Below are 15,987 nucleotides of genomic sequence, written 5' to 3'. Positions count from 1 at the left end.
ATGAAGGGTTTTGGCTATTGTCTGCCACGCTGACCAAGTGCGGATTGGCAGACTTACTTGCGAAATATTATGTACTTAGCTAAACTCAAAAGATACTTCTCGGGTAAGGTTCTTATGCTCATGCGTGAGCAGCTGCTGCGTGGTACTGTTGCTGTCGAGGTAGGTAAGTATAAACTCCAAAGCTACTCACTTCTCGGGTAAGGCTTGGTGTAGGTGTGCGGCTGGTACTTGTGCTCGTGCGTGAGCAGCGGCTGCGCGTGCGCGTGCGCGTGGTGGTAGTAGTCGTCGAGGTAGGGCTGCGCGGGCGCGGGCGGCGGGTACTCGGGCTGGTAGTACTCGTCGAGGGGCGAGGCCGCGGCGGGTGCGGGCGCATGCGCCGGGGCCGCGGCGCCGCCGCTCGCTTCGGTGTAGTATGTGTTGGTTTCGCGGGGACCGCCTGTTGTGTAGCCCCCTGAAAATTAAGATAAGGTTGTTGAGGTATAGGTTCTAATTCTTAAAGGTAAAGGGGTCATTGGTGCGCAGGAGACCTTAAAGTACCTATTAGATCTAACTCTATGTTTACTGTAGAACTGTAGAATTTCTTGCTGTAGCATTTCGAACCAGTGGTAGATTCACAAGTAAAAGTTTATTTGACAATATTTCATTCTGTCCCCTACAGGTACTTTCCTGCCTACTTGATTTAGGGCCACTGTTTCGCTAATATTGGCCTATAATAATACCTAGACATTGAGTTACTAATCTATAGGAGGCATATATCGGTTCTGTGCTATCAGTAGCACTTGTGTCAGAAAATAAGTGAGTCGGACGAAACAAAGAAGCGCCTATGTTAAAAAGTAGGCCTCTGTAGGTATCAACTTCGACCCTATCTCATCTAGGTAGGGAAGGTATAATAATATGACCAACTTGCATAATATTATGTGTATATTCAATTCAATTCAATTCCTTTATTGCAAGATTGTAAGTAAAAAAGATGTTACATAAATTTTAAGTAGGTACGTATCACAATCTGCCATGACATGGCGTGCAAAATTAACTATCTTTATATACATTTTCAATACATTTTCAATGAGTACATAAAATATCATTTTTAATCAATAGAAAATTTAACAATTCAATATATAAATTAGCAAAAGAACTTACAGTCATATTCAAAGAAAATTAAACATTAGTAGGTAGGTACTCGTGGAGTCACAATTATAAAATAAATATATGTCACAATGTTACAAGTCAAAAAATTGAAATATAGAAATATAGATGTATTTCTTCAGGTAATAATATAAGAGAGACCTAATTCCGGACAAGTAGAATCACATCAAGTCAAATCAATAAATATAATGTCAAATAACTAAGATGTTTTAAAATTATAATTTTTTTCATTCTTTGTATTCAAAGAATTCATTTACAGTGTAGAATGTTTTCGCACTGAGCCATTCATGCAATTTTCTTTTAAATGGTCCCAGAGGTAATGATTTGATGTGATTTGGCAATTTATTGAAAACTTTAATGCACATTCCAGTGAATTTTTTTGTATACATTGCCGTTCTAGGGACACAATTCAAAACCAACCTATTAGGATTCCTCGTAGGATAAGAGCGAACATTATACGCTTTAGTAAAAAGATCATTATGCTTCTTAATAAAGACACAAATATCAAATAAATATAAACATGGCAGAGTCAACAAATTAAGTTTTTTGAAAAGTGGTTTGCAGCTATCTATTGGTGCGGCACCACACATTGCTCGGACGCATTTCTTTTGGGCAATGAATGCTCTATTTATGTAACTCCCATTACCCCAGAACATCAAACCATATCTAAGACTAGAGGCCACGTACGCATGGTATACTTGTACAGCGGTTTTCATATCTACTATATTCCTTAGCCGTCGCAGGACAAAACAAAACTTATTGACCTTTCCAGCAACCTTACCGATCTGTTCATTCCATGTTAGATTTGTATCCACGTATATTCCTAAAAACTTGATTACGTTCACTGATTCTAAATTAATGTCATTATAATGTATGTCTAATAAGGCGGGCAGATTTTTATTAAATTGAACATGTTTGGTTTTAGAAACCAAACATGTTCATGTTTGGTTTCTAAACAAATTGAACATGTTTGGTTATAAAAACATCGATGGTATAAAATACCTAAATTGAATAGAATTGTAGAAACAGACGGCAATACAAGAATTGAGCAATTAAAATGAAAAAAGAAGGTTTTAAAAGCAAACAAAGGTCCTAAAAAATCAGGACGCGTATGGTAGCAGGCGTGCGCAGACACACGGCGCGGTCAGCGAGGCGCGTCGGTCGCGGTTCACGGCGCGCCCTTTGTTCTGCGCGTGCGGACTGCGCGCCCCCCCCCCGCGCTGCCGGGCCTCACCATCCATCGCATGTGCGTTGCTACATCGCCATTGTTTCAAATCTCAACTTTTCACCAATTTTCAATGGACCCTACTTTCTTCTTAATTTTCCCAATTTACAATAATTCCCAATAATAATAATATTATTATAAATAAGCTAATTTCCAATGTTCGATAAGTAGGTACTTACTTAAAATGTATTCATTACTTTGGAAGAACGAACTGCAGATTTTCGTTCTTACATCGATCATCGATATTATTTTGTCATTAGATATTAGGAGATTCTGTTCTGTATAAAGTCATGCTTCTTACTTACGATACGTGGAGGAGTTTTGTTACCTCGGTAAGTAGTAAGTACCTAGCAACTAGCATCATCTCTCTTAGAGGATGACGTAGATAACCGGATTAAAAAGACAAAGATGTTTTTGCACACTCTAGAAATCGAATGTCCTCGTGAGACGTATAAAAAGCTCTTTCTGTTTGAGTGTAGTAACGTAAGTCCTCTTAATAGGTATGCGACACGACGGACGGACGGACGGACAAACGGACACACAGGCAACAAAGTGATCCTATAAGGGTTCTGTTTTCCCTTTTGAGGTAGGGAACCCTAAAAATTAGTAAGCTTACATAATTAAAAAAAATTAACACCATTAGGCAATAAACATAAGTAAAAAGGAGGTTGTTGCCCCTAGTGGGACACAAATAGGTATGCTTTAGAATATAAAGCACGCAATATATTTTAACAAAGCATAAACAGTACCTATAACTACCTATAGGTAGAGATGCGTGACCGCTGACCGGTGACCGGTGTCGAGATACAACGAGACGTGCAAACCAATCTAGCTCTTAAAGGTACTACGCTTAGTGCTTATAATACATTGAGTTGAGTAAACTAATCGTACGGTTCACAGTAACGAGAAAAAAATGGTAGACCATACCACGCATAATGAGCATACGAAATTGAGCTGACCTCTAATGTCAGTGTAGAGTTTTGGTGTGGATAGTGGATAGGCATAGAAAAAGCACAGATGCAATAGGAAAGTACCTATTTCGTTTCGAGCCAAATTGCAAAATAGATTCTAGCTATTAAGAAATATTTCTAGATAAGTAGTAGATCTACCTATCTTCTTTAACGATTTGTTTAAACGTCCCACAAAATAGACAAGCACCCACCCAAAAAACACTCACAAAAACGAAAATCAAGCAATTAATTTTTTAAACGTCACAATAAGAATAATGGCCATGAAAAGAACAAAGGCGCGAAAACAAATCACCGTTCGGTGTCGTACGGACAAATAGAAGTATTTTAACGAAGTCATTGTGGGGCTCATTACAATTCCCTTCAGTCGTCACTGCTGTCGCTATAAATTGTACAAAACGCCGGAATTAAGTAAAAAGCTCCCGAGGGAATGACCTCTTTAAACATTGTTCGCTGTTTGTGGTTTAAGTTGTGTGTAGTGAGACAGAGGACATACCTAATATTTTAGAACCTTGAAACAAATTCGAATGAACAAACTCGAGATACTTAAGTAGGAAAGTACGTAGGTAAGTACCTAAGTAGGTACTTACCTAAGTACCTAATTGCCTAATCAAATGAATGTGAAACTGACTGGGTTTTAGAACTTATTAAAAAAATAAGTACTTATCTAAGTAAGTAGGTGCTACTTACCTACTTACTTAAAGTAAGTAAGAGAAGAAGAAGAGTGAAGAGATATGTAAGTAAATGCATGCAATAAAAATTTTCCGATCCTCCGAGGATATTGATTCCACGCTACAAATGATTGGAAGCAAACACGACAACGTAAAACACTGGGTATCTCTATAAGTAGAGATTTCAGTCACTACTCGTGTCTTTCAGTGAACAGATACTTAGACGCAATAAGAATTTTCCGAATCCGATATAATATGTAGGTATACAAACGCCAAGATCGCAGCGAGCTTATTGATTCCACGATACAATTGATTGGAAGTGAACAAGTGGATGAATGTGCGAGACATACCTATTCGGTGTGAGAACGTATCTAAGCATAAAAAAGAAAAATTAAGGCAGCACGAAGTTTTCAGCGAAGAGATAGACGTAATAAGAATTTTCCGATGCTTCTATAACGCCAAGGTCGCAGCGAGCTTATTGATTCCACGATACAATTGATTGGAAGTGAACAAGATAAATGTGCGAGACAAATTCGGTGTGCGAGAGGAGGCGTGTAGTGCAGAGGAGGCGCGGGGCGGGACCAATGGAGCGCGGCCACGCCTCGCGCTGGGTCGAAAGGTCGCCCGCTGCCTCGCCGTGCGGACCATTGGCGCGGAACGTTGGCAACGCGACGCGATCAAAGAGATCTTTACTTTATAATCGATAGTCTATGCCGCCCGCGTCCTATATCTAAAATGTGGTTAACTGCAAAAATAACTTTTTAAGTTACCCCCAAAAACGTGGGAATTTTTATAACCTGAATAACCTAAAAATAAGGTTGCTCAGAATGTGTGACGAAACAGAGTATAAGTCCAAATGCAGCAATATAATGACTAACACTTCATTTCTAGTTTCTATGCAGTGGTGTACCTAAGTAAGTTGTTCCGAGGCACAACATGCCCCAAAAAAAAAAACACTTTACTCCAAAATATCTACATTCTGCCGCATAGGTCCTACTTAGATGCAAATGATAAGTTACTAAGTTAGGTTATACCTACTTAGCACAAACTTAATTAGGTACCTACCTACTTAATATAACGCTGACATACCTACCTATCAATAAGTAGGTGAGTTCCTAGCCTACTTTGTCGTATTAGTTTACAATTGCGAAAAACCAAATTAAACTTGTATTTCGCGGGCAGGCCCGTGTCATGCAACTTAATTATCATAGATAAATTGACCAAAAATAACAAACAACAAAGTATTTTCTCGTGTGACCGGGAAAACCCGATAGACGTTGGGTCCTAAAGTGGTAGCAAACAGCTGCGAAAAGCGCAGCGTTGGAAGACCCACCCACTTGGTGGGCACTGGGCAGACATCAACTGAGTCGCAGGAACCCGGTGTATTCAGGGGACACAAGACTGTGGCGTGTGGATATCCCTAAAACTGACCTAGTACTATGTCCAGCAGTGGACGTTAACGATGATGATGATGCATTACTGATTACTGATTTGACGTCTGACACTTAGGTATGCAAATGAAACTTTAGTGGCTTCGGCAGCTGCAAGGCGACTCATTAAAACTTTTTTTTTCTTTTTTTTCTTACGAAATTTGAGCTCCGCGAAAATGTTCTTGTGACATTCTTTTTTTAGGATGCGCACGCGCTAACGGCCATATGGTGCCTTAATGACAGTTTCGGAGTGTATCATATTTTATTAAAAAGAGCAGTGTAACTCTTAAAGTAAGTATAATATTATTTTGAATCGATGTGGGACATCATTTCGTATTTTATTAGATAGGCAAGGTAAGTTATCATCATCATCACAACTCATCGCCGGCCCACTACTGAGAATGGGCCTCCTCTCAGAATGAAAAGTTTTAAGTAAGTAGGTATAAGTATTTTTTTACCACGCTAAGTAGGTAGGTAAGTAATTACGCCCATAGTATACCTACCCATACCTACCTACTTAACTCTGAAAAGTTAGAGGTGCCCGAGATAGATCACACGACCCCTCGAATAGTCTGAACCACTAGGGGCTATCACCACATTCAGGCATCAATACCTAGTAGGTAGGTAATTAAATTAAATACCTAATCCTGCGTAAAACAAACATCGATTTTAATTTTAGTGAAGCTGAATATAATTGCCATTAATAACCTAAATATTGTTATTGTTTTCAATATAAGTAAACTATATTAGAATTCTCCACGAACGAGCTCGCCGCGCCAATTCCAATTCGGGAGCGGAAGTTGAAATATGATTTTTTAAATTTAGAAGCAATGGCGGCCGCAGGTGAGCGCCCGTTGACAGCCCCGTGTCATCCGAATGCCGTGCTGTTTTGACGTTTCGTTTCGTTAATTAACGCAATATTTTTGTTTTTTAATTGGTTACTTCAATAAATTAACTACATACCAACGTTTGAATAGATTTTTATCCCAGTTTTCAAAGGCGTTTAATTGGTGACTTACTTACCAACTAACAGCTAGCTAAAGTCGAAAGCTCTAAAACGGTCACTCGTAAGTATTTTTGTTTTACTTATATGAAAAGCTTTTATGATTTTTAGCTCTATAATATTGGTCTGGTCTAGTAGGGTCTTTCGTCATTGAACACAAAAATTAAGTCTGATAAATAGTAATGGATCACGTAATTAGGTATAGATTTTCTTTTTACTTCGTGATAACAATTCTCAAAGAAAATACTTATTTTCCCAACAGAACTAGAAAATGTGAGTGGCGAAAAGGCAAAAGTTTGTATAAGTTGTTTGTTACTCTTTCACGCAAAAACTACTGTACGGACTTTGACTGGGAATGGAGATAGATTATGCCTACCCTGGATTAACGCATTCTTAGGCCATTTTTATCCCAGAAAATCAAAGATAGAGCGAATTTAAAAAAACCTATATCCACGCGAAAGAAGTCACGGGTATCAGCTAGCATTATAGGTAATAGGTATAATTGCAAGTTATAAGTATTTTCGAAACAGGTGCAAGTAGATTTAAAAAATAATAAATAATTTGTCGACTGACAAGCCCATTGCATAAGGAATTGCGTGAAAATATTAATAAGTAAAATATGAAAAATAAACGTGGGAAAGTGACATCTCTACATAAAAAATCGAAGGAAATTGCTGTCAGCGCATGGATTTTAAATCAAATATAAATTGGAGCATGGTTCGGCAGGAAGTGTTAAATATATTAATGTCCAGCTACGCCCGCTTTGTCACGTGGACGGCCTCTATCATCAAATTGTGCCTAAGTAGGTAGAAAGATGTGAATTAATGGTAATGAATTACCATTTATTTACTTCAAAATTATTAACAATTTCCTAATAAAAAGAAAGAATTGCTCCGAGCACCTTGTACTGGAAAAAATGATATAGGAAAGTACCTAGGTACCTATGTAGACCAAATAATTAAAAAAATACTAAATTACCTAGTTGCCATAATGATCTTGGGGATAAAATATTGACAAACAGGCACAAAGAGTGTACGAAGTATACGTAGGTATCTACTGGTATTTACGCCATCACATCGACATACTAAGTAGGTACCTATTAGTTGAGGTAAGTATAAGTAGGATATTAAGAAGGCAAGTATTCAAGGTGTGCAAACCACTGAGCTATACCTACCTATCAATGCGTTAGTATCCATTATAATAATTCAAAAGTTCGAACGCGTGTCTTGAACTGTTTACGATATTAAATTTTATAACGACGTATGACTTCAACTTGGTTTAAAAATAAAGAGTCTCAATCGGTTTTCCTGGACGTGGCCACGCGAAATTAACTAATACCAGATCCAATATTTATGAGCGATAAAAAGTATGGCACGCCGGTATAATTAAACACATTTTTATAAACACTGCTGAAAGTATATTATTTTATATAAAAACTGATTTTTATATACGTTTCCTCGATGTAAGTACTTACCTATTATTCTCTCAGCACTGAGATGTTACACGCATACTTACTTATGATGGGAAATTACTATGCACCCAAATAAACCTCACCTATCCAAATGGATGAGAGAAATTTAAATAAGTATATGAAAACATTTAAAAAGTAAAACTGTTTGACTGATATATCAACATACATACAGCTCAGGCATAGGTACATACCATAGGCATAGGGAATCACTAAGAATATTGTATTTTGAGAAAATCTAACGGGTGAACGCGGACGAAGTTGCGAAAAAAATAGAGTATCCAAATGTTATAAGTTATACCTACCTAACCTCAATAAATAAATAAGTAGATCTACTAAGTTATAACATTAATATTTTCAATGAATAGAAACACTGAAGTATGTAAAATGGATAAAAAATATCAAGAAATGAATTATATAATGAAATATATGAGGATACAACAATATCCGGTAAAACTATAATATATTTTGTTAGGTCGTATTAATAAACAGAATGTCCCGGCAGATGTTAATTCGGATTTAACACAATAAAAACAACGCGTCGATAAAGCTCGATCGATAAATTTCTTTGGGGACATTTGTATGTACTCGTATGTTTTCTTATTTGTTTTTTTTTTATCGAAGGTTTGCGTTTGACCTATGATAACGTATTTTTTTGCGACTGCGATTTCACCTGGTGGAAAGTGAAGGTGCAAGCGGGTTAACTTGGAAAGAGTCTGGCAGTTATAATAATAATATCCTTATTCGGTTTCTACACGGCATCATTCCGAACTTGTCACTTGGTGGCACGGCTTTGCCGGTAGAGCCTCGCTACGCTACGACCGAATCCTCCCACCTCCCACTAGACCAGACTTAGCCTAAATGTAGTCAACATTAAAACTTCAATTCAAAAATAGGTAGGTACCTACCTATTTTGATTGCCAATTGTTGAACTTGTAAGATACCTAATAATTAGGTAATGTAATGATCATAATACTACTCAATCTTAGTTTTACCTACTAAGCTAAGAAGGTGAGGGTCTGAGAAGAAGCCAATTGATAACAAACTCAACCGCATATCTTTTTTTTAAATTAAGTATTACCATTTCACAGTATCACTTTAAACTTATAAACATTTGTTAATGTTGTTAAAAAACTTACCTATTGTCAATCTAGAGGACTTAAAAAAATCAAAATTGATAATCGGGACTCGTATATAAATAAATAAATAAATAAATAAAGGTTTATTCAGCTCATATACAGACTCACACACAAAAACAAAAAAACAAGAATTAAAATAAAAATACAATTAAACTTGAATATTAATTAATCTTAAAACTAGAAAATACTATTATACTATGTTGTGTCTGTGAGCTAAAAGTATATCGAACCCGGAACCGCCAATCTATTGGTAAGAGCAAAAAGCTCTCAGATGAAACTTTCGACTCTTTCGAAAAATTGTCCTAATTATTAAACCTAATATTATAAAGAGGAAAGCTTTGTTTGTTTGTGCGTAATCATTTTGTAATCAATAAACTTTGAAGCTACTGAACCGATTTTAATAAACCATTGAAAAGCTATTTTATCCCGAAGTAACACAGGCCATAAATACATAATATGTACCGTGAACAAAGTCTTGGGCAAAAGCTAGTTAAATACTTAACTTCTGTTTAAATACAGCACTAGAAAGAAGTTTGAATTATTAGGTGTTCCAATAAAAAAACAAAAGCCAGTTAATTACCAACCAAGAAAATACTAGATCGAAGAAGATTGAAGCCACAAATCCAAGAAATCCAATCGTAGTTTAATAAAAGCTCGACGGAACTCGGCATTTGCTAAGCTATTACATTGTCTAGAGTCTAGACTATAAATCACAGACCACGTCAAATACTAGAGTGGGCGCATTTAATATTTCATACCACGATATATTTCGTACTTAGTGCAGTAGATTCATGTATTTTGTTTGCCAAATACTTTACAATATGTCTTCCACGAATTATTTATTATTTTACCTAGACCACGATTAATAAATCGGTGTGCGATATGACATAAGAAATATAAAATTTGGTTTCATGAAGACGTTTATGCTAACCACCTCAAATATCTTGGAAAGTTTTATCCAACTAGGTGATGCCCGCGAATTCATCCGCGTGAATATTAGAGAGGAAGCCAGCGAGGGTCAGACCTGCGTTACTTTATAAAAGCTGAAAGACTTGTGCTTAGCTTTTTTTATCGCCTTCGTCCTTCAATCACGCAGCAACAAAAATGAATAAGAGGTGGACGTCTTAGCATTTTTTTCTCGTGAGGAAAATCCGTCATGGATACCACCGGCCACGGGGGAGCACAGAGGTTATGTCGAACTCCTACCGAATAAAACCTCACGAAGTTTCATCCCACCACTGATGACGGAGCACAAGAGACCGCCAACACCTCATTACTCCACCAGCGGGCGCCTCAACAGATCCACCACTGGGACATCTTAACCCTAGGCTATTATGGCTCTATTATTATATTCATCATCATCATGATCAATCATTGCCGACTTACTACCGAGTACGGGTCTCCTCTCTGAATGAGAAGGTTTGGCCATAGACTACCACGTAGGCCAAGTGCGGATTACCAGACTTCAGACATCTTTGAGATCATCATCAGAACCTCAATCATAAAGTACAATATCTACAGTTTATAAGGTCTATGGCCGGCCTGAGAGCATTAGTTGGCGGCGGGCTGGCAGGTGCGCGACCACCTGCGCACGTGTCGGCGGTCGTTACAAAAACGCATATGGGGGGCGCGACCTGTTACACTGTAAACACTGACCGGCATGTCATACCCATGGCCGACATACGGGAAGCCATTAAACTCATTGTTATAACTTTAATCGGTTATAAGAGGCTTTTAAACGGCCAAAATTAAGACTGTATAACATAATTCTTTAAAAGTAAGCATGAATTTTCATATTTAAAAAATCAAGCAGAATATTTTACTTACTTTTAAAAAGCTTTTCATTAATTTGCTTTCTTTTGACCTTTAGGTAGGTACCTACCAGCAAGAATTTAAAAAACGATACAGTCATGCAGCATATTTTACTTACTTTTTAAAAGATTATTATTAGGCTTAGTTTGAGTTGTTGTGATTTGTTTTTTAATCGATATTTTATGGGACTTTAATTATAGGTGACTTACTATATGTACCAGCTTAAAAAGAATGTTGCAAAGTTTAGATCGCGGATAAAAAATGGTGGGTGGTACGTCAGTTTTGGTAATCGGTCATTATACTTGATTTTAATCCAAAAATAGTAAATTTTATTAACTTTTAATCAGTTGTAAGCGCCTTTCAAGCGATTAAAAACCGTTAAAAAATCGATATTCTCAAAAGTCGCTAAAATAGCTCACGAATACCAAAAGATCCTTGCCTACTACCCAATTAGTTCTTATACATACTTAAAACGTTATCCGTAGGTATGTGAGTAGGACTTTCTGTAGGTACTAATTACAGAGAGGCATGGCAGGTACCTATTGCACGTTGACTTGCAAGTTGCACCACCGGTTTTGCCTAGTTCAAACAGGAGTCCCACATACCTACTCGTAGGTTCAACATTATATCAGTAAGTATAATCTCTCATTTTAATTAAGCATTATATTGTTACGATACTCAGTACCCATACCTAAGTAACGTAAAGAATCTACTTAGATAATTTACTAATAATATTACAATGAAAGGGTATTCAGACTATAATTAGGTTGCTTTTTCTCGGTCTTGATTGGATTGATCACTTGAATGGTGAAGGATGTAGGTAAACTTACCTATAGCAGAAAAACATGGAAAATAGAAGAAAATAAAACCTCGTGAATTCTACGCGACAGAAGTCACGTGCAACAGCTAGGTTAATCTTAAGTTGTTTTAATATGTATTAATAAATTCTGGGTTACGATTTGTCTACCTCCCACCATCTCCTCATTTGGTAGGTAGTAGCAATAAAATCATCCATTGATGACTATCCAAACCACAGTGTCTGCAAAACTTCGGCTACTTCCAGTTGTCCAATTGGAAAATCTGTTACCAATTTCAACGGCAGAATAAGTTAAATAAATAAAAACTTTTTTGGTAGACAATACAAATTTTTGGGTATTGCAAAAGTAGATTAAAGTAGAGTAATCGTAAGAGGAAGGTAAGGCAAGTGGGGCTATTCTATCGTTTGGATATGAAGTGGATGACAGGATATTGCGGCGCGCGTCGGCGGGCGCTTCGGAAGGAAACGGAGCGGACGTATCAATGGGCGGACGAGTACGTGACGTCTACGCGGCGACACTGTCTACAAAGTTAAATAAACCCTTTGATTAACATTATCGATGACTTATTTTTTAATTTTACTATAGACATTTTAAGGGAGCATTGCAATTCTTCACTCGATACACACAACCATTGATGGAGGAGGAATCTACCTGTGCACACAACCATTTACGCCAAAAAATCCAAGCAAAAAGTTATTATAAAAGCCAAGTTTAAATAAGTTAAATATTTCATTCAGAATCAGCAATTCGCAGTTCGAGCAATAAATAATATTACATAATAAAATACCATGTAAATAATATTACATAGAAAAAATCCTCAAGGACAATAATTAAATAGAAACTTTTTAAAATCGTGTTCGTTAATCAATATATCACAATTAGTAGTAGTAGTAGTAGACATCAAGTTGTAAGCAAAAACAAATAGAAGCCCGCAATTTTTTTTCACACTGATCCGTCTAGTAGGTATGCATTAGTCATACACTACATAGCTGTAGTCGTTGGATAAGAAGGAAAGTTTAAGTTCAGGCCTGCCTGAGATTCCAGATTATTAAGATTAAGTACCTACCATAGTTAAATAAATGATATGGCAGAACAAATCACAATATCTCAAAAGTCTACCTACGAATAATGTTATGTCAGGAATCAGGATGGATAAGTAATAGAAATATTATTTGTAACTCCTCAGATACGTTTCTACGAAGCTCTATTAACAGCGTATATTACGCAATAGGTATAAATATGTGTCAATCAGCGAAAGACATTTTCAAATCTAGTTTCTATTTAGTTCTAAGAAAAAGCGTCTATTAATGGGCGTTGCAGCGGAAGGCGATTTTCAAGACGGCGCGGGCGCAGCGCCGGAAGTGGCCATGTTGTATGAATGAACGCGTGACGTCACTGTGACGTAGTGCATGGTGTTACGATTTCCGGGTGCTGCGTAATTCGTTTCAAGCATCAGCTGAGGGTCATAAGCATATGAACTTTGTATGACGGATATTCGTAATTTTTTTGTCGAGCTTCTCGTAGACATTGTAGCTTGTAAGTCTTGTAGTGTTTCAGAATATCATAAAAATTATTGAAATAAACTGTTATATTTATAATTTATTCTCCCTTATTTTATTCCCTCGAGGTGGATTCACATTGGCAGCGAATCGAAGCGAAAGTTTTTTCACGCGGTTAAGTTTTGAATTAATCGTCACCACCGATTTAAGTTGTGAATTAATCGTCAGTCAGTGTTGGAGTTTTGTTAATAACTTAGGTAGGTACCTATATACAGATTTTTTATGGTACTTAATTAGGTAAAAATAAAGGTGTATATTAACACTATTTTACATTGATGTAAGCGTTACGACTAGAATTCTCTGCATTTATTGTTCACCATCGCTAATAAATGTAGGTACTTACAACGTCAGGGTCAAAGTCATTTGTTATTCGCAGGTCACCTGAACAGCTGCGTTAGACAGGTGTTTCTAACGCCCGGCCCTCACTAATGATAATACTCGATTGTCTCATACCTTACAACTTATAAGCCGTATTTCGTACATTTAATGAGTATGGCCATGTGGACCGTCATATTATGCGGGAGTGCATTGGACTGAAAAAAGACCTTAATTAACATTAAATATTATTGGTATTAGAGCTAGACTTCGCTTTATCAAGTTATTCTAAGGATAAAATTAATTCAATAAAAAAATTAGGGTTTCTCCAATAGGTGTAAAGTGATTGAAATTTTAATCTAATTTAATAGTCTAAATATTTTTAATCCTAGATCCTAATTCAAAAACAAAGATTAATGATTGGTTTTATTCGAAAACCTCGAGGACGGATTGAACCAGTTCAAATATAATATTCTCGTCTTGCATGTTCACGAAACATTATTATTAAAAATCTAATAGGTTTCACTGTAAAAAATAATATTTATGGTGTCAGTGATCCACTCTTCACCGAATACGGTGTTGTGTTCGGCTCCGTTGCATCGATAGGTAACGACTGTAGATTACGAAGTACCTAATATCTATTCGTATTCGACATTACGATCACGCACATTACGAACTTGATTATCGAATAAGATTTGCGACGGGCTGTAAAAGGATGGAACCTATTACTGAAAGGTGAGCGACCTGTACCGTTATTATTCGTTACTGCTGTTTGACTTGTGAGCCATCGATACTAGTTTACTGTTTACAACGATTATATCTCATGCCGTATGAATATTCATCGTGCGATACGCGTTGTACATTTTTAACGGCTGTAATTCGCACGGCCTCAATTTTAACCTTTAGTGCATGGTCGTCATTTACGAGTTACATATAGAATAAAAATTAACTATAACAAGCAGTCCAATCTGAACACGAGGTATAGTACAGTGTGCATTGTACAAATCAGTTCTCAGCCGGGATTGTGTATTTAATCCTTAGTATATCATGATCTGCGCAAATATCGCCATGATGCAACTTCAGATTGGACTCCTTGTTTTGCGATCACTACACCAGTTTTCACAGGTGTTGCGGATATAGAAATTTCATAATAAATTGACTAAACGAACTTTTTACACTTTTGTTACTTGTACAAGCTTAGATTAGGGATTGGTCAAGCGCAGCGGAGACCAGTCCTTAATCTTAGCTTGATGCAAAGTGTGGTTAATCCATTTTATTCACTGAACGAACAAAAGTTTTATTTTTGTGTCACACGAGGTCTCTACAAAGCGGGTCGGTATGTGTACCTACCTTAGGTACATCGTGATATGTACTAACAACTATGTAGTCTAGACGACTGAGTCAGTCTGGCCTGATTGATAGTGACGTTCATTATTAAGCATTGTATTGTTACAAGGGTACTGTAGGTATATGCACTGATATTCTGCTTGGAGCTCTACGTTTTTTATTGAAATAAAAATATCGATTTCGAATATTGACATTACAAGAAAAAACTCCCACCCAAAATTCAAATACCTATTAATTTTAAAGTGAATTAATCTGGCAATCAAATTAGTATTTATGTTATTTAGTTACTGATTGATTCTAATGATTTCTTTTTTGCTCTACGAAACTTGATCATAAAACATAAAAGTTTGTTCGAATATTTTGTCCATTTAAATGATATTTTATATTAAAATCTTGTCAAGTGCGAGTCAGACTCGCACACCGAGGGTTCCGTACTACAGAAGAAGTAAAACGGTAAGAAATACATTAGTTAACGAACCGCAAAACTAACTTCGTTTGTAGAGGTTCATGATAAACTATGATAGTAAGAGCGTTGGTTAAATTTTTCCTGCAAAATATACCTACATGAACTTGCATTCATGTAAAATATACATGATCATGATTAGTTCAGATTTTTCGCTGGATAAACTTCGCAGATAAGGGGGGAAGTTGTTTTTTTCGACATTTTGCTCGATCCCCTTACCTGTGCTATAAGACTTATCTGCCTGCCAACATGATTTTAGGTCAACGGGAAGTACCCTATAGGTTTCTTGACAGACAGACAACGAACTGATCCTATAACGGTCACTTTTTCCTTTTGAGGTACGGAACCCTAAAAATCCCCATCGGTTAAGATATTTGAAGAAGTTGAGAAAAACTGAAAATTGTTGTGATGGTTCTTCTGCGTTGCCTGATTAGGTATTATGCGGGGCGAATTAGACTTCCCAGATGGTCCATGATTTGGAATTTAGAATTTTAGATGGAACTACCCAATTTTTCTTGTCGCCTTAAGAGAATGTTCTGATAACGCATTCAAATACTCATAACGCAAAGAACTTTTAACTCTGGAGTACCTAAAGATGGTAATTTTCTTGGTCGGTACGATTA

The 15,987-nt window shown here is 36.8% G+C and overlaps 1 protein-coding gene across 6 annotated transcripts in view; it reads right to left on the bottom strand.

The window, feature by feature from the left end:
- Positions 1 to 15,987, bottom strand: part of LOC123875157 (ETS-like protein pointed) — a 199,542-nt gene that overhangs the window by 5,573 nt on the left and 177,982 nt on the right. For all 6 annotated transcript variants that reach the window (XM_045920839.1, XM_045920840.1, XM_045920842.1 and 3 more), the window contains one exon: positions 191 to 451. In XM_045920839.1, coding sequence (XP_045776795.1) covers positions 191 to 451 — 261 coding nt within the window. The remainder of the gene's footprint in view (positions 1 to 190; positions 452 to 15,987) is intronic.

Source organism: Maniola jurtina, chromosome 19, assembly GCF_905333055.1.
Source record: "Maniola jurtina chromosome 19, ilManJurt1.1, whole genome shotgun sequence".
In the NCBI taxonomy this organism is placed as follows: Eukaryota; Metazoa; Arthropoda; class Insecta; order Lepidoptera; family Nymphalidae; genus Maniola; species Maniola jurtina.
The sequence above is the reverse complement of the archived record's forward strand: the minus strand, read 5'-3'. Positions and strand labels throughout refer to the sequence as shown.